General features: G+C 38.2%; 1 protein-coding gene across 5 annotated transcripts in view; it reads right to left on the minus strand.

Moving 5' to 3' along the window:
* DACH1 (dachshund family transcription factor 1) overlaps nucleotides 1-9,615 on the minus strand; it is a gene marked incomplete at both ends in the record, with an annotated part of 411,297 nt that extends 401,682 nt beyond the window's left edge. For all 5 annotated transcript variants that reach the window (XM_082859601.1, XM_082859599.1, XM_082859600.1 and 2 more), the window contains one exon: nucleotides 8,777-9,615. In XM_082859601.1, the coding sequence (XP_082715727.1) occupies nucleotides 8,777-9,615 (839 nt within the window). The remainder of the gene's footprint in view (nucleotides 1-8,776) is intronic.
* Between the last annotated feature and the right edge of the window lie 14,384 nt (nucleotides 9,616-23,999).

Genomic DNA, 23,999 nt, shown 5'->3' on the forward strand with positions numbered 1-23,999 from the left:
TCACTGTTTTATAAGCTTCTTCCTGCTTTGCAAAAAAATGCATGCATGCTTGCACTTTTACCAATGACGTAATGACTTGACATATGCCATGGAATGATTGAGAAAGTAATTGATTTCAATTTAACTGGACCTCTACCAGGTGTTTTCAAAGACAATTACAGTCCACTGCAAGAAGTGGTAATACACATCTCCTTATGTAGACCTGCAGATTAACCCATTGACCTCATTCCTAACTCATCTCATTGATGGCAAAGCTTTTAGAAGAGCAATCTTTTTTTCTTAGATTATGATATTGTTTTCCTATCATTTATCCACTGATTTTAAAGGATATGCTTGCTCCAAAGTGCAAGCAGCAATGAAATAAACCAATAAAAGAAATGGTGCTATGACATCAAGCACTTTAAAGGTTCTTCAGTAATGTACAGATTCTAGTACCTAATAGTTTAATGTCGATTTCATACAATAAAATACTTATCAGTTATAAATATTTTTCATAGAGAATTAAAAGTATATCTTAGTTATCATAAAAATAAAGGTCTAGGAAAATCAAGATAAGTGTTTAATCACTGTCTTAATAGCCATATAATGTTATATTTATAATTATATTTTAAAACATTTAAATATAAACTACATCTTTCACCCTAAAAGTAATTTTAAATATAGTTTTCTATGGTCATTCACTAAAGTAGAATTGGCTTTTCATGTGTTATTTTATATTAAATGAATTATAGAAAGCAAAATTAAGCTATTTTTATAAGTAACTTGTTGGTCTTCTGGTCCTATGTTCTACATGCCTCTCGTGTGTGTGTGTGTGTGTGTGTGTGTGTACAAACACAAATACATATACGTAAAAGCTTTTCTAACAAAGGGATTATAATTACTTAAGCATAAATACATAGACCACAAATGGGCTAAGCTTAACATAAACAAAAATATCCACCACAAAGATCTCTTGAATACTGATAGAAATTTTATACTTGTTGCATACACAAGAACATTCATCCTAGTATAAAATGTGTGAACAGTGATATTACAAAGAAAAGCACTCCAAATTATTCATTTAAAATCCAGAGGCACTATTAAGCTACAAACTGCCTAACTTAAGACATATATATCATTTCCAAAAATTAAGCTTAAAAAACAGATATTTTAAATATAAAATAAGAATTAATACTGTTGAATATATCAGTCTATTTTAGCAGAGCTGTGATGGGTTCAAAGATTAGTTATAGCTTCAGTGATTTGTTCATACATAAACAAAATGTTTTTAAAATATAAGGCTATGAATAAAACAGCTGACCTACTGCTGCTATTAATACAATTTCTGAATACAATCAGTTTAAGATTTTAACAAAATACTTCATCTGCTTGATATGTGAATGTAATGAAATATTTCTTGATTATTATACTCTAGAGATTGATTATCATTACCTTTACTTAAGAAATGACCATATCCCTTAAACTGAACTAGCAAGTATTTACTGCAAATGATTGTATGTGCTTCTATAAAATAATTCCCTTTTGACTAGTACTCTTTCTTTCCTGATATATTTTCCTTGTCCTTGAAGAAAAGCATTGTTTTTTCCTGTTGTGACTACAGGGGTAATCTAATTATTTAGAAACATTTGATACCATATATAAATTCAAAGATAAGTTATATTGTGACTTTTAATACTTCGTTTACCCCTCCCTTCATTTATTCTAAGGAAAGGAAAACATTCCTCAATTCTTCAATGTTACTAACCAAAAGTAACCAATCTACTTTGTTGCCCATTTCAATATTTGCTTTGAGAAAATCATGCTTGAAAAGCATATCCAATTTTTTGTTAAATATATATACTACCTTCAAAATCCACTGCAAGATTATTATTAATCTACCTATAGTTAAATTACTTTTAGTCTTCAAATCATAGTAAACAATTCCTATTTCTTGCAAGAAACATGCACTATATTCTAGGTAGTGTATTCATCTTAGATAATAACATGTTTTAGATGCTTTAGTTAAACTGTTTTTTTTTTTAATCACTACTCTCTAAAACTTTTTTTAAAACAGCTGGCTATTCAGTGTGTTGCCATGCTGCAGACTTTTAGACACTACAATATGTTTATAAGCAAAAAAATATAAGACAAATTAAATATACAGTGAGTTTTCCAGTTTAGTAAGTTGTCTTTGACAGCTTTCACTCAAGTCACGTACATTTAAACGTGCAAAAGAATCCCAGCTTGATATCCTGGATCAACTCCAAGCTAATATGAATCAGAAAGCAACAGGGCCACACCTTTAACAAAGTTCAGTCATTGGACATTTCTATATCCAATTTAGAAAAACCCACATGCAAATTTTTTTTAAATGAGTGAATTAGAATCCTCATATCTTATAAGATAAATCCAAATCAGAACACACAAGAAATTTAAAATGCACCTGGCTCAAGGTCTCTGATTTTGGATCATGTAGTGATTTGCATCATTCTCTATATATGATTATATGGATATTAATACTTATAAAATAAATATGTACATTTAAATTGGACAGGTATCTGTAATACACCCCCTCTTAAAAGATTCTCAAAAACCTTCCCAAAGTAAATAGGTGCATCAATATAAAATGATCCACCACTTAATCTAATAATAACTAATTACTAGACTGAATATAATAACTAACTACTAGACCAAATATAAATATACTATCCTTGGTGTTCCTGCTTTCCAAAGAAATAATTTGGTAAGCTAACCTCACTATTCTAATTGAGACACTTCTATACTGTGATGTATTCTAAAAAGCAAATATCAGCAATTAAAAGTTATTTAAAGGACAGATACTGTAGCAAAAAAATAATACTTTTGATTGGAAATACTTCTGACAAGTTGAGGAGAAGGAAAGTAAAGGAATTTGAGGACAATGTGGGCTCACAGAGCCACTGGTATGCCTGAGATATATGTATCTGTGCAGATCAGAGCCTTTGATAGTCCACTTATCTAAGCCCCATTTGGTGGGCTTTTAAGTCAGGTTTTCTTCATTAAAAAATAAATTATTGAACACAACAAATATAATGGAAAAGAGCCTCCTTAATGCAGTCTCTAAGTCTGAAAATATAAATATAAATGTATTTTTAATGTATTCTTAACTGAATTTTTAGCTGCAGCATTCACACACACACACACACACACACACACACATGACTGACCAATCACAGTGCAGTAACTCAGTAAAGAGAATGGCACATGCTGGCACATGCTAAGGTCATTCTATTCTCATAACAATTCAAACATAAAATGATAAAACTTTACCTTAAATACATGTTAAAATATCCAAATAGTTAATATCAATTTTTTTCACATTTTTTGGTCATTTTAAAGGTATATAAATTGATGTGATTTTTTTTTTTCCCCTTGGTGAACAATCTGAAAATGAAATCTTGGAAAGATTAAATTCAGGCAAAGTTGAACTTTTCTAAAGAATCAAGTAACGAAAACCTTAAAACCAAAATGTTTAGTGAAATCTAGAAGACTCACTTGTACCTATTTAAGAAGGCATATTTCAAACTAATTTCTTCAGACAACGATTCAAAGGGAGACAGCTTACAACCTGTGAGAGTTTCATTTCTTATTATATTTTGCAATACATGTGTTCTATGTTGCTAATACAATGCAATTTAAATGATTATTTTACTTGATTAACAAAGGCAACTGTATGAAACAATTTAGTAAAATAACTTGGAAAGGTAAAATAATACTAATTGACAGTCAAAGCACAAATTGTTCCTAAAATAACAACTTCTTGGTTGCACATTAAGCACATTAAGCTACAAATGCTACTTACATTCTAAAAACAAAACAGCAAATGAGAAACAATAAAGCATATTATGTTTTTGTATGATAGTGAATCACACATGGTAAATCACCAAAGAGAAGAGTGATTTATGCTCAAATCCAGCCTAGACTTTAATCAATATTGGGTGTCACAACTCAGAAGGTTGGGGAAGGTAGTGAGGCAAAGAGAGTGGCTAATATTGGTCTCAATAATTTATATGCAACTTCTGTGAAATGTGGTAGATTAAACAAAAAAAACAGCAGATTTAGACTAAATGAAGTTTAAAAATTCTGCCTTAAATGCAAATACAAAAATTTTATGCAAGAAAACTCTGACAAGAAAAAAATAAGCCTGTCTTGTAGTTTATTATACATAATATTTGAATCATCACAAAATAAAATATTAAATGTGCAAATCAAATTAAGTGTCTCAGGACATTAACCGTGGAGTTCAGAAAGTAAACCATCTTCATCCTCATAACTATGTGCACTATGTGACAATAATGATTATGATATAACTGGAGACTAACTCCAAGGGAAAAAAAAAAACAGGTTTGAAAGATATTATCCAAATAACTTGAGAATTTGTATCTTGCAACATAATGTGATTAAACAAGGTAAATCCGAGGTGAGCATATTCTTAGATTTTATTTATGTATTAGTTATTAAACTGCAATTTACCAACATTTAAAAAGTGTGCAGAGATAAGTGATGGAACCAAAAAACTTTCACATTTTAGGCCCTACTCTTCTAATTATGCCATATTTTTCTTGAAATGTTATACGACGAGACATCAGGCTTTACAGGAGCCATTAATAGACTGTAATACAAAAACTTCAAAAGCATAGTCTCTCTTCATTTGAAGTAAGTTTTGAATTTCTCTGTGCTAAGTATCATAATTATCTGTGAGAAGGGAGTCTGTATTGTGTTGAAACTTTCTACATCGAGGCATAAATGCATAAGTCTGTGCCATTGAATAGCATGCAACGGAGGAAATGTAAATAAATATGCTATTTTTATTTAAAAAATCTTCTGACAAAAAAAGAGCCAAGAATTGGAAAATATTTTATACTTCTTATACTAAAACTGCATTCATATATTACCACTGGACAAAAAAAGACATGTAGTCTCTCAATTTCCTGTCAATAGATGGTACTGACTTTTAAGACAAAAGAATACTGTTTGTAAATATATGTATATTTATATAAAATGTCTGATAAAACTAACTGGAATCTTTCCAAGTTAAAAACTTCATAAATCTAGGGCTACGTAGGACCCAAATCACAAGCTGGTTTGGAAGATCCTGAGACAAAATCAACTTCTGGCAATGCTCAAAAAAAAAAAAAAAAAAATTATTTTTGATGACAAAGTAGAACAGTCGCTTTTTATTACCTGAATTCACAGAAAATTGAATGCTAACCCAAATCTACAAACAAGCAACTGACTCAGAGACTTGACCATGTACATAATTACTTTTCTTTTTTTGTTGTTGTTTAATGGTTACCAGTTAATTAAGTGACCTCTGTTGCAACAGCCAAGTTCATGCAACTAATGTTTAGTTGAAAAATAATAATTAGAGGAAGGTGATCAAGGTCAGACTTTGTCCTCTGACAACTTTTAAATATATTTCCTTATATTTTCTTTCATGCTTTGAGACCCTTATTTTATTTAGCTTTACTATCAAGGAGGTGACAGTCTCTGTTTCATCTCCTTGTGGTAATGACAGATGGCTTCAACATTTATTCTAGTTTTCATAGATAGCACACTGATGCAATAGCCCCAAGCAAATTAAATCCACTCCGAGGTTTGTTACTAACTTACTGAGCCACTTTGAGCAAGCTTATGAACGCTTCTTTTCCTTAACATCAAAAATTTTGGCTCCTCAGATTCTCTGGTATCTAAATACTGTTAAGAGACATAATTAAATACATGTTCTGTAAAAAGCTGAGAGTGCTAAGATGTAATGTTTCTTGCACACTATGTACATATTATTTTATATAGTTTGCCTTTCTGCACAGTTCCTCTTATCTTTTGCATAAATTATTCCTTCAGATAGTCTCTTAAGTAGCCAGAGGAGAAAGAAACCATAATGAAAGAAATCAATATATATAGATGAATGAAAAAGGATCTTAGTAGTAAGGGCATAAACTGGACTTGAATGAAAAGGGTAATTTTAGTTTTGTAAATTCAAGATAAAAATATTTTAGGTATTGTTTCCAACGCTGAGAAATAAGACAGTAACATTTGTAATTATCACTAAAAAATAATGCATCACAATGCAAACAGTATATTTTGGTGAGAAGAAGTTCAATGATAAGTTTTCTATTTTCTTAGTCAGTGGCCGAATTAGGAAAACCTAGGCAGATATCTACAACTACACATCTTCTTCAGTATTTGCATGTGTTTAGGTTTGAGAAAGTCTTGTAGTTGATAAAAGATCAAAATGCAATAGTAAATCAACAAACTTACCACATTTAACTTTAACCTGAAATAGAGTTTTGGAATAACACATTTCATTGTAAAGTATTAAAACGAGGTGATTGAAATATAATTAGAGTACGGATGAGATATTTTTGAAGGGATAAACAGTTTTACTGGATTTAACTTATCTTGGCTCTGAAAGTTTTAAGTCCAGAGGCTTTGTTAACCTCAGGGAAAAAATACTTTAAAATTATTTCCCAATAACTTTAAGAATATTCTGCAACCATATGGTGAGAACTTCAATTCCAAAACCTGAAAATTCCATATTTTCAGAAATTTCTGGGAAAAAAAAAAAAAACACAAAACACCAAGAGAATAATTGTAAGTGGTGTAACACTACCTGCTTTAAATTGATTATAACATTGCAGTCTCTGAAGGGAGTTTTCTCCACCAATTTTTTTGCGTGTTATGTGAAATGGCCATTAATTATCTAGTACAGTGTGTGCTGTAAGAAACACACAAAGAAGATTCAAGAGAAGAGTGGTTTGGTTACTAAGAAAAACAGCGCTTCACCAATCTACTGGATAGGTAGGCAATTTCACCGCAATCATATCTGAACTGGCTTCAAATTTCGACTAGCATTCTTTATAACAACTCCGCAACAATTTTCTGCCCTGATTCAACTTGTTTTAACAGTAGATTTTTTGCAAATATGTTATCTTCTGAACACCCAAGGACTCCAATTATCTCCGTAAATGACGTTTAGTGATCAAGATTCCCCCTCAATCTTTACTGCCACCTGTCCAGACTCTTGGGCACGCGTGCGCGTACACACACGCGGGCGCTCGGCATTCACCCAAAAATAGTAGAAATAAAGGTTCAAAACCCAGACATACACCCATGGCCCGATGCAAAGAATGGCAAATAAACACGGAAAAGAGTTTCTGGCTAGGTCAGGGTAAGACATTTACTGGGTTGGAATTCGAGTCTTTTTCGTCTTCCAGTCTTCCGGGGGCACTAGCCAGAAGTCTTCTCCCAAGGAAGAAATAGCTAGGGGCTTTTCTACCCCGGTTTCCTTCTGGTCTAGTCCTGCGCCTCTTTCCTTGCCGCCTCTGTTTCCCTAGCTCTCCTAGGGGAACACACTCAAAAGAAGTAAAACTCCGCTTCTTCTCCCGATCTTTAAACTTATTTGGAGGGTACCGAAGTCGCTGCACACATTTTGCGCGCAGTTCCCACGCGCTCACTTCTAGACTCCAACTTTCCCTACTCGCTTTTACCCGGTATCTCTGAACTTTCCCCTCTGCAGCCAACGATAGGGACAAGATGGAACCGTGAGAGCGGGTGGAATGATCACTTCTACCCCGAAACTGACAAGTTACCCTACTCCCGCCCCCTCTCGGTAGATCCTCCCCCAGTGAGCGTTCATTAGCATAAAACCGGTCGGGCCTGGCTCCAGGTCCCGTGGCCTCTATAGAGTTCCCGCGCTTTGCCGGGCTGGGGAAGCCATGGCACCGGTATTCAGGTACACAGAGCATCCCAGTGCAAAGCCTGCACCTGCTCATTGCGTGAGCTACTAACCCTTAACAAAAAAAAAAAAAAAAAAAGAAAGAAAGAAAAGAAAAGAAAAGGGATAAAAAAGGAAAAGAAAAAAAGAACAGTTTGGCGAGAGAGCAAGCTGTGGTCTTCCTTCCCCATCTCTCCGGTTCAGCTTCCAAGAGTCTCAGGCACCTGGTCACCTCCACCTACGGAAGGGACCCTGACGGTCCCCTCGCATCTGCCCCGGGGCAAACGTACCCCTTCATCTTCTTTGCACACGCACACGCTCACACGCGGACACACGCACAGATGCGCGCACGCACAGATCCCTCCCCTCCGCGGGCTTGCCCTAGGGGCTTCGGAGCTGAACTCGCTTTGGGTCCCCCGGGATTGCGCCGGCCTCTCGGCCTCTGGGGCCGTCCCCCTCCCGACCTCCAAGTGACCCACTCCCAAGGCTATCTCGCGGGGCCCTCACCCGGAGCGCGTCTTCCCGCTCCTCGAACCCTGCCGAGCAGGGTCACGACCCCCTCCGCCCCTGGGATGCCGCCTGGCGCCTGCGAGCAGCCAGGCCAGTGCCCCGCGCCTTGCGGTGGAACCCGGGTCCGAGGGAGCGCGCACACGGGCGGCCGCGCTGAGAGGGATCCCCTGACGCCGGCGCGGCCCAGGAAGGGCGCTGTGGCCCCTGGAAAGGCACCGTCCTCCTCCTTCCCGCCCCCTCTGCCCGGAGGCTTGGGGTTCTCGCGTGCAACAGCGGCTGCGCCCCCGCTCCCGGGCCAGCAAGGGGTGGACCCGGCCGGAAGAGCGCGGTCTGGGCAGGGTGAGGTGCCAACTTCTCCGAGGGTCGGGAGCGGCCGGCGAGCCCCGAGGAAAGAGAGGAGAGGGCCGCGCTCGGCGGAGCGCGCGGCTCGCGGGCGCGCGGAGCGAGCGGCGCCCTGAAGGGAGCGAGGGAAGGGCGAGGAGACCGGTGGGAAGGGACCCCGGGCGGCGGAGGCTGCCCCCCGCTCTTTACCTTGCGTTGGTGCAGTCATTGTAGAGGGTCTCGAAGTCCTTCCTGGAGATGAGTTTGCAGCGGTTCACTCCGGGCTGGATGGCGCCCAGTCCCCTCAGGATGCGAACCTGTTCCACATTGCACACCACGGGCGTGATCTCTAGCCGCTTCAGCTTGGTGTAGACGGTGTGTAAGCCCCCCACCAAGTGCTTCAGGAACAGGTCGAAAGCCTGGGGCAGGCAGATCAGCTCGCAGCCCTCCACCGTGAAGGAAGCCACTTTGGCCCCCCTCAGATCCACCATTTTGCACTCATTATTCTGGGGGGTGTTTTCCACTGGGGACGGGGTCGAGTACACCGGTTTCCCGGGGAGGGGCCCGCAGCTGCTGCTACTGCTGCTGCTGCTGCTGCTGCTGCTACTGCTGCTGCTGCTGCTGCTACTGCTGCTGCTGCTGCTGCCCGCGCTCGCGTTGATGGGGGTGCTGGAGGCGCCGCCGCCGCCGCCGCCGCCGCCACCGCCGCCGCCGCTGGCGGTCGCCAGGCTGGGGTTGGGGTTGCAGTTGCTGCCGCCGCCGCCGCCGCCTCCGTTGCCCGCGCTGCCGCCGCCGCCTCCGCTGCCGCCGCCGGTGGAGGTGACTGTGGCCGCCGCCGCCGCCGCCGCCGCCGCCGCCGCCGCCGAAGCGATGGGCTCCGGCCGGAACAGAGTTGGCCCTGAGGACGCCGGGGGCCCGATGGACGGAGCCGGAGACGAGGTCGCTGAGGAGGTGGAGGTGGTGGTGCCGGAGGAGGAAGCAGACGTGGAGATCGGGGGCTGAGTGGGGACCAGCTGGGTCGGAGGGATCAAAGCCGCCGGCACTGCCATGGTCACATATAAGGGGAAACAGAAGGAGAAGCGAGGGAAAAAGTTGCCACACACCCCGGGGAGGGCAAGGGGAAAAAGGGGGCGGGGGGGAGAAGGAGCTAGGGGGCCACAACAACAACTCTGAGAGAGAACGACAAGGAGAAAGGGAGAGAAGGGGGAAAAAGGAGGTGAGGGTAAGAAAGAGCGAGCGCAGGAGGGGCGAGCGCGAGAGGCGCTCTAGAGAGAAACGCACAAAAGTGTCCCGCAAGTCGAAATGCGAGTCCTCTCCGGGGGCTGGGATCGGGGGCTGGTTTGGAGGTGGGGGCGGGGAGGGTCGGCTGTTGTTGTGTGGGTCCCGCTCTAGCACAAAGTTAAGGATGAAGGTGAAAAGGAGGAGGTTTGAAGGACTTGGGTTCTCCCTGGCAAGTACATTGATCAAAGATTGAGCGGGGAATGACAGAGAGAAAATGAGCTGAAAAGTGCAGGCTGCCGGCTGGACGAGTTGTTGTTGTCACACGGTGCAGAGGGGAGGAGCTCCGGAAACTTGAAATACCCTTTGAAGCCGCAAAAACCTCACTCACTAGTATTAACCCAAATTATCCAACCAGGAACTCGGAGCAGAGACTCCGAGAGCGCGAGACCCAGGGAAAGCGAGGGAGCGAGAAAAGGAGGAGGGGAGGGGGAGGATAAGTAAGAAACTATGGGAGGGACGGAGAGGAAAAGCCCGGACACAGAAGTGGCGATCGGAAAGAGGGATCATCTACTTCTTTCTCTTCTACTACCGTTAGACTGCATGTCTTAATATTCCATTTCTTCCGCGAAGACTCGTAATTTTTTCCAAAACCTTCTGAGCAATCGTCTGCCAACTTAAAGAGCAGCCAGAGCGCTCCGAGCTCTCCTTCAAGGATTTAGGATGTATCTCCGCTCGTTTTTTGCAATGAGATATAAATGAAAACACATCCTCTCCCTTCATGATAATTAAGAAATTATTCTGAGGAAAATCCATGTGGAAGCAAAGCGCATGTTTTCTGCATCTGATTATTTTATCTGTCGGTTCAATTATTTATTTGTTTAAAGATAGTGAAAAATTCCAGGAGAGTTTTCAAGTTGTGGGAAAAAAGTCAGTCTGAAATCGCTTAAGAATCATGGAATGCTCTGCATTCAATCCCTCATTTCCTAATAGATTGTGGAAAGAAAGAAATGCTTGCCATTATGTGGATGGTTGAGAATAACTTCACTTTCGCCCCAAAGGCAGGTCAGAAATGCCAATCATACCGAGAGAATTCGAAGAGATAAGGCACCCTTGAAGATTTAGAAAGTGGGGGGGAAACAACACACTAATTTTTCTTACCTAGCACTCTATAATTAATTCACCTGTCTTGCACAGACGCCAACCATCCTCATATCGTTTAAAACCCAAGGCTAGTTGCTAATGTGTTAGGTGAGTAACTATATGTGTGTGTGTGTATATACACACACACACATATCTACACACACATATATTGTATTTGAAAAGTATCACTGTATTTTGGGAAAGTCCTCAGTTTGTAGAAATATGTTTTGTAAATAATGAAAGGAACAAAAACAAAGCTCGCTAGCTGACTTGTAAAGGCAGAAAGGGAGGCTATGCTTAAAAACACTAGGCTGAGTTTAGACTCTCTTGCTCTTTGCCTTCCTCTCTGCTTTTCTTCCCTTTTCTAACTTGTTGCATGAAAGTACTATTTATTCAAGGATTTTTGACCAACCTGTGATTTGAGCATAGGTCAAGTCTGTTCTCTGTTTATATCTCTAGGAATCTTAAATAATTGTGCTTTAAACCTGTCTGCACATGTTCATTAACTTTACAAGATAGAAACAGTGCTTTAACATTTGACAGATTTTAAAAATAAACTATTAGCATCGGGTTCACAGTGTAGTGTTGAAATTATTATCACGTTTCTTTTTATCATTTTAATTATTTAACCTTTTTGAAGTTTAGTGTCAAAAGGTGCAGGAAATATTTATAGGGAAATATGGCACTGTTGACTAATTAGTCTAAAGTCTAAAGTTTATACTAAACTTTTTGGGGCATAGCAGTTATATCAGGAGTCTTTCCTGGGTCATAAGAATTCACAAAGTTGATTGTTGCCAAAAAGTAGATTAACTTCTATAAGATAACTAAAGTGTATACAGTTGTTTTGCCTAGTTAGCCAATGTAGTTTGATATATCCAGAAATAATTTATATTAATTTTCATTCCTCTTATCTGACTTCAATTAAAAATAGGGATTGGATATATATCACATACATCAGAACACTTCTTTAAGTGTTTATGTCTACTAATTTTATTTTGGAATTGCATGCACAACTTTAATAAACTCTGCTCTAGTTTTTAAAATGCTAAACCAGTTTCTTCGTTTTAAATTCTAGACCCACAAATGGAAAAAATCAGAATTAAATGCCCCAAATCTGCTCTAAGCATTCTCTTTTCTCATATTTCCTTAAACTGTCACTCACCTAATACCTGCCACACTCCGAAGCCACGGACAGGAAGTAATGATAGCTGACCAAGCCATAATCCCACCCAGCATCAAAGCAAAGTCCAAATTTTCTGCAGGGAACCCTGCGTCTCCCAGCACGTGCTCCATTCAGAGGCAGGGCTTGGGGCGCCTGCCCCTACCTGAATGGGAGCTTCCTTCCCCTCACCCCCCATCTCAGGTCTCTAAACCTTTTTTTAGGAACTACCACTTACCCCGGTGATCAAACAATAGGATTAGAAAAGGCACATAATGGAAATTAAAATATGTAGGAAAGAAAAGCCTGGAAAAATTCAAATTTCTTTTCTTCTTTTTATTTATTTTTTTTGAGAAATATTACCAGAGATTAAGGCAAATGGTATTTCATAACAGCAGATAAATCAACCGCACAGATTTCAAATTCCCACTCTTCCTGTCACATCTTTAGGTTTCCAAGCTTTTGTCTTGTTTGTTTATTGTTTTACATCTCTGTTTGGTTCAGGTCTTCTCCTTCCATCTCCTCCTCTCCAACCTGCACTCAATTTGCATAAGCATAACTCAGAGTACTGTAACTGATATTAGAAAATTCTCCCTGTGTGCTGTGAAGACGTATTGTGCTAAAATCAATAAGACTGTTTAAAATTCAAAGACCTGCAAATTGTTCTGTTTGTCCTTTGATAGGGCCTATGCTGATTAAAATGCTACCAAGAAAGCTTAATTGCTGCACTAATTAAGAAGTCTTTAATTTCTTTCCTAGGATTTCGTTTGAAGCTGAGCTTGTACCAGTTCAGGGAGGGTATTTTCTTCCCTCCCTCTGCCCCCTCCTGGCCCCTCCCTTCCCCTTCCCCCTCCTTCCGTGCCCCCGAAGACATCCCTGTGAATGGAACTAATAGAGAGAGTGGTCTCAGGGCTCACCATCTATTACTTAACAAAAATCGGCACAGGAGACAGAGTTCAGTTCAGTAGGAAATGCAGTTTTGAGAAGAGCTGTAAGGTCGCAGGAGACTGAGAAAATACAGACTAGCTGTTGCAGCAAAAGTCCCGGTGAATACCTGGATAACAACAGGCACTTTAGCCTGAGGATGAGGGCATCCTATTTGGTTAAAAGGGACAGTGACAAGGAAATGCTTCTGTTGAAACAGGGAAACATAAAAATATACTTTCAAAACCTGTGCTTTAAAAACGAAGAATAAATCTGTAGAAAGGTGGACTTAGAGTTGGGATTTGGTAAGTATCATTTTATTTTACGAGTATAAAACCATGAATTCTATGGGGATTCATTTTTGACCCTTTTTATAACCCAGAGAGGCATAGCACTGTATTACATCCATTCCATCCTTATCTATTGACCTATTTTATTCACTGATTTCTCAAGTGGGGAAACTGACTAAATGATTTCACAAAGCTTTCTCTGTAATCAATAGTCATTTTAAAGTTATATTCATGCTGCATTATAATTCTGGTAAATGACTGCAAAGCAGAGGATTGTAAGAAAGATACAAATATTGACAAAGCTAGGATAAGTCATGTCTTTAAATTTTTAGGGTTTCAATATAGCAATTGATATAATTAAGATTGAAAATGTGGATTTCATAGAATATTAAAAAAACTAAAATGTTCTAATAACTTAAAGGCAATACATATCTGAATGTTTCTTGAATATCTCAAAATTTCCTGAAAGCTTTGAGTATCCTCTTTTTATAGCATCACTAAATGAAGCAGAAACAATTTGGGAATATGCAGAAAGGACAACAAGAAAAGGTTCCGTGCAATTTTATTCTTTTAATTTTTCCCCAAGTTCTATTAGAAGCATGAACAGAAAAATACAGATGTATACCTCAGATATATACTGAATTCCTTTCAGTGACAGGACAAGGAGATAACATGCTTAATAGATTCAAAGGGAGACTTACCATTCCGAGCACGACGTCACTCTAATTATGTTTACTCTAATTGAAAGCAAGGTTTTTTGGAATCTGAAATTACTTTCAGAATTCTTTTTTAAATAATGCAAGTGGATCAAATGTTGATCACAAGCATTTCAATCTTTCAAAATATATTGGAAAATTAAATGAAAAGTGGAGTTTGGTACAAACAATGCCCTAGGGCAAAAAACAACTAACACTAGATTTTCCAGTCCAGCCATAATACAAATCAACTTGAGCACACTTCTATGGCCAGACTGCCAGATTGTTATGACTGCTAATTCACTCAATCAAAGAGTGCATTAGCACACCCGGCACAAATAGCTTTCACAATAGGGTGCACTTCTGAACAATTCTAAGATATATCACAACCGTGAAGTAAAGAGGAAGATGATTTTTACATCTGTGTATTTACTAATGGACCTGTTTCCTTAACAGAAAAAAAAAAAAAAAAAAAGACAAACTTCAGGCAGAGGTTTATAAAGGAGCTCTCCAAGTTTGGCAAATCTAGAAAGATAACAGGGTACCAGTAGTTGACTGACTTTGTTAAACGTTTCTCAGGAGAGAGTCCAAAATTGATGTTTGCACTTCAGTAGTAAATCATTGAAGATGGAAATATTATGCCAAGTAACTCTCTCAAGCCTTTTTAACTCAGACACACGACCTCACCAATCAGCTCAGCAGATAAACCCTAACTACCTTAAGCAAAGACTTCCGTACCTTTACACTTTCTGTCTCTGCTCCCCCCACCTGGGGTTCCAACTTCTGACTTAGTGTCTCATTTCTACAGTCTCCCTCTTTTCCAGTTCCTGTCCCTCCTCAAACAAGGAATAAGACTTTTATCTCAAGGATACATTCTCTAATCAGGTGCAGAGAGCTTGGTGATAAATTACCCAAAGGACAGAAGGTGGGGAGCTGAACACGCTATAACTTGAAGCGCTCAAACTTTTTATTACAAATTGCCGTTCTTAATAAAGGAGTGATCAAAATGGTCATAAGTAACTCTGACTTGTTTTCCAGCATGGAAATGCATGGACCATATATGTATGCTTACTGAACACATGTAGTAATTACCTATTCATGTTCACATTTACATAGATGTCAGAACCAAATGGCACAATTTGGCATTACTGTTCCTCCCTCCCTAATCTTCTATCCTCACCCCGTTTTCTCCTGGTTCAAAATGAAGGTGACATGTTGGCCGAAAATACTTTGCTGGTTATGGAGCATATTGTAAGAAATCTCTAAACCCATGTCGGGGGAGAGAAAGGAGAATAGTTAGAGGAGCAAAGAGGAGAACAGTTACAAAGAAAAAAATCATCATGGAATGGTTTTCCTTACTCCAAACTGCATCATTTCTATGACAAGTAGTCAACTCTCCATGATAATTTGGTTATACTTTCCCATCACTACTTACTTCCAGTGTTAAGTGTCCTAATTCCATCTGGGGGTTGGTATTAAGAGTTGCACAGGCAAATATGTGATAAAAAACAAACAAACAAGCCACAGCGAGATCATTTTAGAGTTGGATCATAAAAGAAAGCAGCAAAAATAATGATATAAATTGAGATTAATTCCCTTCATCTCTTAAATGGTAAGAGGGATGGCAGACTGGATTAAAGGTCAAAAAGTCAGGCAGATATTTAAATCCCTAGTTTTCTAGGAACTATTGTACCTTCAATTGCACCTTTTCATATATGGCATTTTCTAATTGTCATACTCCTTTCTTTTTAAATAACCAAAAGCTCATTTTTCTCTAAAGAATATCAGTATTAAGATGTATGAATTGCTCGAGGGATACATAGTTGGGAACGGGGATGGAAAGAAATCTTACATAGTGTAAATGCATGTTTAATTTAAAACATAAATTATGGTGTGATTTTGCAATGTTAGGAGAAATGTATTAAACTTAATTATAAAAGTTTCTACTGATTCACTGTCTGCTTTTCTGTTTTTGTTTTAACTTATTATCTTGGTCCTTTTTCTTTCTCTTTCCTTTATTAAATAAAAGAAGAGGTCATTGGCCAACAAATAGCCTATAAAAATTGTTCTATTTGAAGTCAGAAATTTCAAGGATTGTTAAAAAAGAATAAATTGTTTATTTATTTATTGCCCTTCAGAACAAAGAGATTTTTTTTTTAAGTTGAAAGAATAACAATTGCCACCTTCCAGCTCGAGATCTTGTATGTCAAGTTTCAGCCCAGAGAAAATTTTTACAACAAGTTATAAACCCCCTGTAACAGAGGGGGTTTATTATAATGGAAGTGCTGACACAACCTTAACTATAGCGTTGTAAACAACTATGCTATAATATCCATTAAGCAGAAAGAAAAATAAGCTGGCTGATCAATAATTTATACAAAGAGTACCAACTGCAGACATAATAACTGTAATGTTTGCAAAGCAATCTCTCCGCTCTCCAGGCTTAACAGTAAACGCGAACTAGCAATGCTGTTAATTTCCAACTCCTACAGATAAGAATACAAACAAATTACTTAAAATTATATTTTGCTCAACATTTAGCATGCCTCGATGGGATAAAATAAAATTTAATTATGATGCAACTTGTGCAGGATGCAAAGCTGTTTTGTTTTCCAGCACATTTTATTATGAAAGGACATTCATTTGGAACATCAATTATGGGGAAATAGTGTGTTTCAGAGAGTTGACTTGGGTCAGGCAGGCTCTTCTAAGAGTTATTCAGACATGGAAACAGATTGACACTGTTTAACTTCAAAGAAAGTTACAGGGTTTTACAGAGTCACAACCTGAAATACAATCCTGCAAGCTCTGATCCAAGTCAACTGTCAGTAAAAACACACCTTGTCATTAGAGTTCATGGGAAAAAGACATTGGTTTGGAAAATGTGGCAATGATGAGCAACCAGTGAATCTTGGAGTGCTCAATTAATGGTAAGCCTCTTTGGCATGGGAGCTAGATGGGTCATTTCTACCTAATAAATGTAGAGCATAAAATGTGAGCATTATTTTCTTTTCTGGAAAATTTGAAAAATAGAATTTACTTTGAAAAATAGTATTCGTTACTGCTTTGCTTTTTATAGTGTTCACATAGGTGTGTCATGTTGATATTTTTGTTTTTGTTGATGGGTTTTAAAGCAGGAAAAGAGGATTTGAGAGGAGTCAAAGAAGGGAATAGAGTTGAAAGATACCAAAGTGCTCACGATGTACATACTCGAGGTTGAACCAGACTGTACATTTCTGAGGTTCACACGGCCATCAGTCTTTTTGTCTGTTCATTTCCTGGGGGTGTGTGGAACCCAGTAGAATGAAGAGACTTTGCTATCAGAGTTGTGAAATGGTATATTACCCTGTGAGCAATTGCACTTAGAAAGGAACCAGTAATTTATATGAGAAGTGTTTAAGATTGCCTGCTCACCCAGTGATCCATGCCAGGTCAGTTCCAGTAATGCCAGAAAACAAAAGGAGGTGCACATCCCTGGGAAAGAGACACCTTATATGCCTTAAGAGCTCGTGAGGGGAAGCACTAAAATGCCATTTTCTCAAATGAACTGGTCATTACCATTTAAAATCCTGAGGGCTGTGAGACTGGGGAGGAGAGAAAGAATTTTTCTTTTGATTTAACAGGGCTCTGAAGTCCTAGTTTTTAAGGGGAAGGTATTTTGTTGTGATTGTCTCAGACCTATGCTTTAGCAAAGGTTAAATCCTGAGACGGAGACACATTTTTGAACAACAGAATGGAAAATGATGAACACAACTGCTCTGAGAATGTACCAGGCCATCTAAAAAAATAGCACAAATGAACTTATTTACAAAACAGAAATAGACTTACAGACATAGAAAACAAACTTATGGTTACCAAAGGGGATGTGAGTTGGGGTGCAGGGGGAGAGATAAATTAGGAGTTTGGGATTAACATATACACACTACTATAAATAAAATAGGTACCCAACAAGGACTTACTGTATAGCACAGAGAAGGAAAATAATCTGAAAAAGCACACACACATATATATATACATGTATGTATAACTGAATCACTTTGCTGTACACTTGAAACTATCACACGCTGTAAATTAACTATACTTCAACTAGTAAAAATAAGACTTAGAAATTAATTAGAAATTAACCGTTTAAAAAATTACCAGTACAGAGAGTAATACAACGCTCTACTGATAATTTCTTCGCCAAGTTCCAAGTTGTTGTTATTAATTTTTTACTTGAGTAGATTATCCCAGATCAACCCCTCACTCCACCAGTTTTCAGGAGAGGACTGTGGGATACTAACAGGGTGTTATATAAGAAACTACTTTCTGAGAATTCTTCACAGGCCTCTTTATTCTTGTTTAACATAATCAAAGTACAGACTCTGAGTGTACTCAGGGAAGGGGTTGCACTACTGCCATCCTCAGCCTCATGCTTTCCCCATGTGTTGCAAAGTCATTTTAGTTTTTGAACCAGAGTTCAGTTCATTCACATGTCCAGCATAGCCCCACTTGTGTAATTAAAAAAAGAACTAAAGAAAACAACTATTTCCTGTATAAGTCAGATTTTATAATTTATTGATTGGCACAACATTCAGCACATCCAGGAATCTTTGCAGATAATAACTGTCACCATACATTCCGGTGGGTAAGGCAATTATCTTAGGCTTTTACACTTGTTGATATGTTTCTCTTCAGGTGGTCTCAAGTCATTTCCATTCCTTTCAGATAGAGAATATAATGCTCAGCACTTGCTGGGTGCTCAGTAAAAGTTAGCTGGATAATTAAAACTGCTTCTACATTATTCCACCCATTTCCTTTGTCTCCAAATTGTATAAACTGCTCATTTCCCAAATAATATATCATTTGATTCAGACCAGGATGTTGAAGACTAACAAAATTTTAGTTATGCTCATTTTTGTTCTAATATATAGCTAATTTAGGAAAATTCTCAAGGCAAAAATCTCGAGATGCGAATAAATTGGGTTTCAAAGAGCTGGAAAAGAGAATTTTAGTCCTATAACAAAGGCTTGTAATTGAGACCCATAAAGAAAGAATCTTGTTAGTCATTCAAGGAGCCATTGAGGAGTCTTCATCAAGACTGAAAATATAAGTGAAAGTATACTCTGAAGTGCTGCTACAGATGATGAGGAAAAGTATTTAAGTTTGTGTGTGAAAGAAGCTCTACTTCCCAAATGTGAGTAAGCAGAGGGTGTATGCAAGGATTTGTATGGTTTTGTTTCAACACTGCCATCACTTCAATATTCATAACAAAGCTCATTTATTTGTGTACTGATTGTATACTGGTTGCTGAGAATGTAAAGAAGAAAAAGATATTCATCCTGATCAGAATTTCATATAGATTATCTCAGTTGAGTCTTTTGACCATAACATCATTGAAATTTCGCATTAGGGGAGTCCGCAGATCATCTAATCCTTGGATTGCAGATTTCATTTGCCATTTCCCCTTCCAATGACCATGCTTGAAATCACAAATGGTTCTCTGCTCTTCCCCTCAGAGCTCAGAGGCAAGCTCAGAACATTCCCAGTCCGTTGCACTCATCTCTGATCTTGCAAAAGAGGAAATTAACAATTAGCAAAATATGAGAACTTCTCTTTATACTCACAGGAGTTGAGGCCTAAGACAGGTATTAGATTCAAGTCCTCATTGATTTTCTTCCCCCTAGCTATCCTTGAAGGAGACTATTTTGACATCAGCAAAGGAAAATATTTTTTTTCATTTCATATGTAAGGGAACTGAGAAAATAATAGACTGACACATTTGGGTCTAGACTCATGCTTCTCTGCCTGTTTCTACCCCTGTATAATGCATTTCTATAAGGTCTAATAGAGCCACTAGATGTGTTCTCAGTGACTGCTTTGATGTATGTGCTTATATACTACAATGCATCATGAGTAGAAGGGAGAATTCTAAAAAAGAATTGGGGAAATACTGTTATTTCAGGAACAAGATTTTGAGATCTTGAGAAATACTTAACCAGTTTGTGACGTTAGAAAGTTAGTCAAACTGTAAAAACCCCTGGGGTTCCTTGGCTTTTGTGACTACCGCTGGTTTCCTTAGGTTAGAACATGGCAGTATCCACCAGTAAAAATCACCTGTTGAAGTGTTTTGCAAAATCAGTCATCAAACCTGCAGTCGATCACGTAAACACATTGCTTATCTGTAGTGCCTTACTAGCCTTGGTTTGCTTTTCCACAGAGGACTAGACAGCCTCTTTCTCCTATCCTTTTTTCAACCTGGTTTCAGAAAGTTCACTCTCTACTTCTTTTCCAAGAGATGATTCAGGGATCACTCACAAGCAATTCCCAACAGAGCAATACCATGCCTTCCGGCTGCCCCATTTAAATTGTCTGAATTGCGTGGCTTTTTCATTTACTCTCCCTTTAGAGTGAAGCTGCAAAGTCAAGAAGACTTGAATGGCCTTGTGTCTTCAAAGAAGCGCCTTGAGCTCTGGAATGCAACAGAATGGGAGACACCACTGAACACCAGGAAGTGTCAACAACATGGCAGGAACGCCTGGACAGGTGATTAGGGCCTTACTCTAGGTATTTTCTAGAACAAGGCCACCAACTCAGCTGAACAAGAAGATGGGTCTTTTTCCCACAGAAACTAATTTAACTGATTTTTGAAACACATTGATAAGAGTGTGTGCATACATTTAAGTACATACTTTCCAGGCTATTCTTTGTTATACTTTTATGTAAGTGATTTGATTGACAAATTAATGATAATTATTACTAAAGAAGAATTAAAATTTCCAATAGTCTGAATTTTGATCCTAACAGAAAGCTTTGGATCTTGACCAGATAAAGCATTAAAAAAGACATAAGATCAAATTAATTTTAATAGCTAAAACTCATTTACACTTATTTGTAATCTATTTCAAGCTTAAGTTAAAAGAAAACTAAAATGTTCCTAAATACTATATGCCAAGAGTAGCATTTGGAAGTTTAATTACTTCTAGGCACAGAATACGAGAACACGGAATTAATAATTATAATTGATAAACTTCATTGTAAATATAATAGATATCAGATGGTGCATTCAGTAACTAAACAAACAGCAGTTTATATACAAATGTAAAGAAATAAACTCATGTCTTCAATGTTGCTTTTAATCTTAATATTTAGGAATAATCATCATCAGTTTCTTGATAAGTTTTCTTAGCCAAATATTCTCATAAATCTGACTACCACTTATTGAATACCCAAAAGAAGCCTCCCAATCAGGAACTGTCAAAGGTAAATATACAAAGTGATGTTTATACATACTGGATTTATGTATGTTAATATGATTAGCCATCATGAGACATAAGATATTCAAAATCAACAACAAATTAATGCTGTATTTGAAGTCCTCTAGATGTGAAAGGCACTTACTCTGATCATTTTTAAAAATCATATTTTCTCTTAAAAAGTGCTTATATTTTTATAGTTTGATAATCTCTTATTATAACATGATCAATAAAATATCTTTTCACAGTTGTTTAGATACACAGAAACAGTTTCAAGGAATTTCTCTGCAGTACACACACATACTCCCACATGCCTATTTTCAGAGTTTTCAAAATAGCAATTACTTCTTTAGATTTATAGCCTATAACTCATAGTACTTTTTGTATCCAAAAGTTATTTACTTTTCGTTTCCATTTAAGTAATTTCAGTCTAAAAGCACTTAACAATCATAATAACACGGCAAAAGTTTGTTTTGTAAACACTTTATTATCAGCCTTTGTTTTCTGATATAATGCTTTAAAAATATCTTCTGTTGTATAAAGGACATTTTTGCAAAAAGGCAGCTCAAAACTTGTCCTTCCCCTCCTTTCATTGATCTGTTGCCTCTGAGGTAATATGAACAGCTATCTCCAGCTCTCCCACAGGCAAGCCGAACATAATAATAAGTTAGTGTTACAGGCCCATATCTATAAATGATTATACAGGTTGCCAGTTCTTTTCCATTAAAGATAAGGTAACAAAGATACTATAGAGAAGAAAACTGGTTAGCACAAACAAGGGAGTGCTTCTGACTTTAAGATTTTATTATTTCTCTGGTAACCATTGAGTTTCTCTTGCAGTTGGGTTTCCAATAAGGTGAAGGTGCCCTCTGTAGGAGACTCCCAGTAAATGCCGCTTCTCTATACTTGGTTGACGACATACAAGTTGTTTTTTCCCTCTTCTCCAATTTATAAACAAACAAACAAACACAGTATTCTGTGTTAACAAGTTTGAACTCTATAAATCTTAGAGGGAAATGAGTATAAAGCCTGCAATCAGCTATGCAAATCTAGTGCATTTTCTAAATGAGAGAAATTGAACACTAAGAAAGCTGTACAGCACATTGGTGTTTGATATTTACTGACATTGTGGTATGTAATAGGATGGGTACTATAAATTCAGAGGAGGTGCTGAAAGCGGAAAGACAGAAGGTCTTTCTTGGCATAGTTGAGTGAATAGTGGATCTAAACAGAAGAATCCACATGCGGAAAGACACATTCCCCACCTAATAAATACACCTCCCCAAAAAGGTCTTCTTATATTCCCTTCTTATAAAGGTTACCATAATGCAGATTCATTATCAGTCCCACTGGGTAGCATATAGCTCAGTAAGAAATTGCTTTTGTTAGCATGCTCCTAGAAAGAGATTAGCTGTTTCACTGGATCTCTTGGGGCTCTTTGAAATTTTGGGAATTCTCTCTGTAATTTAAAATGGAAGTTAAAGCCAATGTGAATAGACTAGGGAAAATCTCACAAATTAAACCTCTCCATCTGGAAGTTTCTTCATCATTCATTGCAAAAGTACAAGCTGAAATCACTTTTGGTACAGGTAGGAGAGATTTCATCAACGATGAAGCAATTACATGTATACTAATGCTTTAAGAATTATGCATTTTGGTTGCAAAGAAAAAAACTGAAAATTTAAATTCAGAGCAGCAATTTGGATTTAATTTTTGGTCTTGATTGGCTTTGCATGTTACTTAGAGTTTATGACTGAAGGCATCTATTTACATTTTCTGGAGTATGACTTTAGCCCCTATGGAATGTGTATAGGAGAGGCTAGTATCACCTGTATTGTAAATTAGGGGATGAACAGATGGGCATGGAACATAAAAGTAAGGAATATCTGCCTCCTTTTACCTACCCGACCTCATTTGTCCTTCAATATCACCTCAAGCAACCCCTTCTCCGAGGATCTATGCTCCCATAGCACTGGGTACATACCTCAACTAAAACAATAACATTTATGGAGAGATTACTATAGCCTGGCACTGTGTTAAATATTTTATGTAAATTATCTCATTTAATCCTCACAGCACATGAGAAAGGTAGGCAATTACTATTATCCCAAAACAAATATAAGGAAACTGAGGCTTGAGAGGTTAAATTACTTGCCCAGTCTACCCCACTATGATATACTCCTTTCTGAATCTCTTATTTTCCCACCTGACTATCTTTCACACGCTCAACTTATTTGCATCTCTGGCTTCCTAGCATAACTGCCTGGTGAATCCCTGGCCAGGACTCACACAGCAGTCTGCTGTCCCTCTGGATGACGGAGCATTGCTAAAGATGCTTCCACAGCTATGCAGATTAGTATTCTTAATTACTCATGACTCTCAGTTGCCAGCTTTAAATTTAAGCTACTTTATCCAGAAAGGGTGCTGAATGAGCTCATGTCATCATGTTAATAGGTTGGTCAGGTCTCCAGTTGGTCTCAGAGATGACTACAGCCAGAGATTCAAACCTTACCTCATATCATTTCTGATCCCTAAAGACACATTTTTCTAGATGCCTTCCTCAGTTTCTCAGTCTGGCTTCTTCCCACACAGCTGTATTCATGGTACCTAGCGGCAACCATGCCCGGTGCTTCTAACTCTACCACCAGAGATGGATTGAGTTTAGCTTTCCTGATCCTTAAGTTCAGAAATCCAAGACAGAGCTTTGATTGAATCACCTTGGGGCAGATATATATTTCTGAGAGAAGAAACTTGTCAGGGGTCGTATTA

This window comes from Leucopleurus acutus (genome assembly GCF_964270905.1).
Source record: "Leucopleurus acutus genome assembly, chromosome: 18".
NCBI lineage: Eukaryota > Metazoa > Chordata > Mammalia > Artiodactyla > Delphinidae > Leucopleurus > Leucopleurus acutus.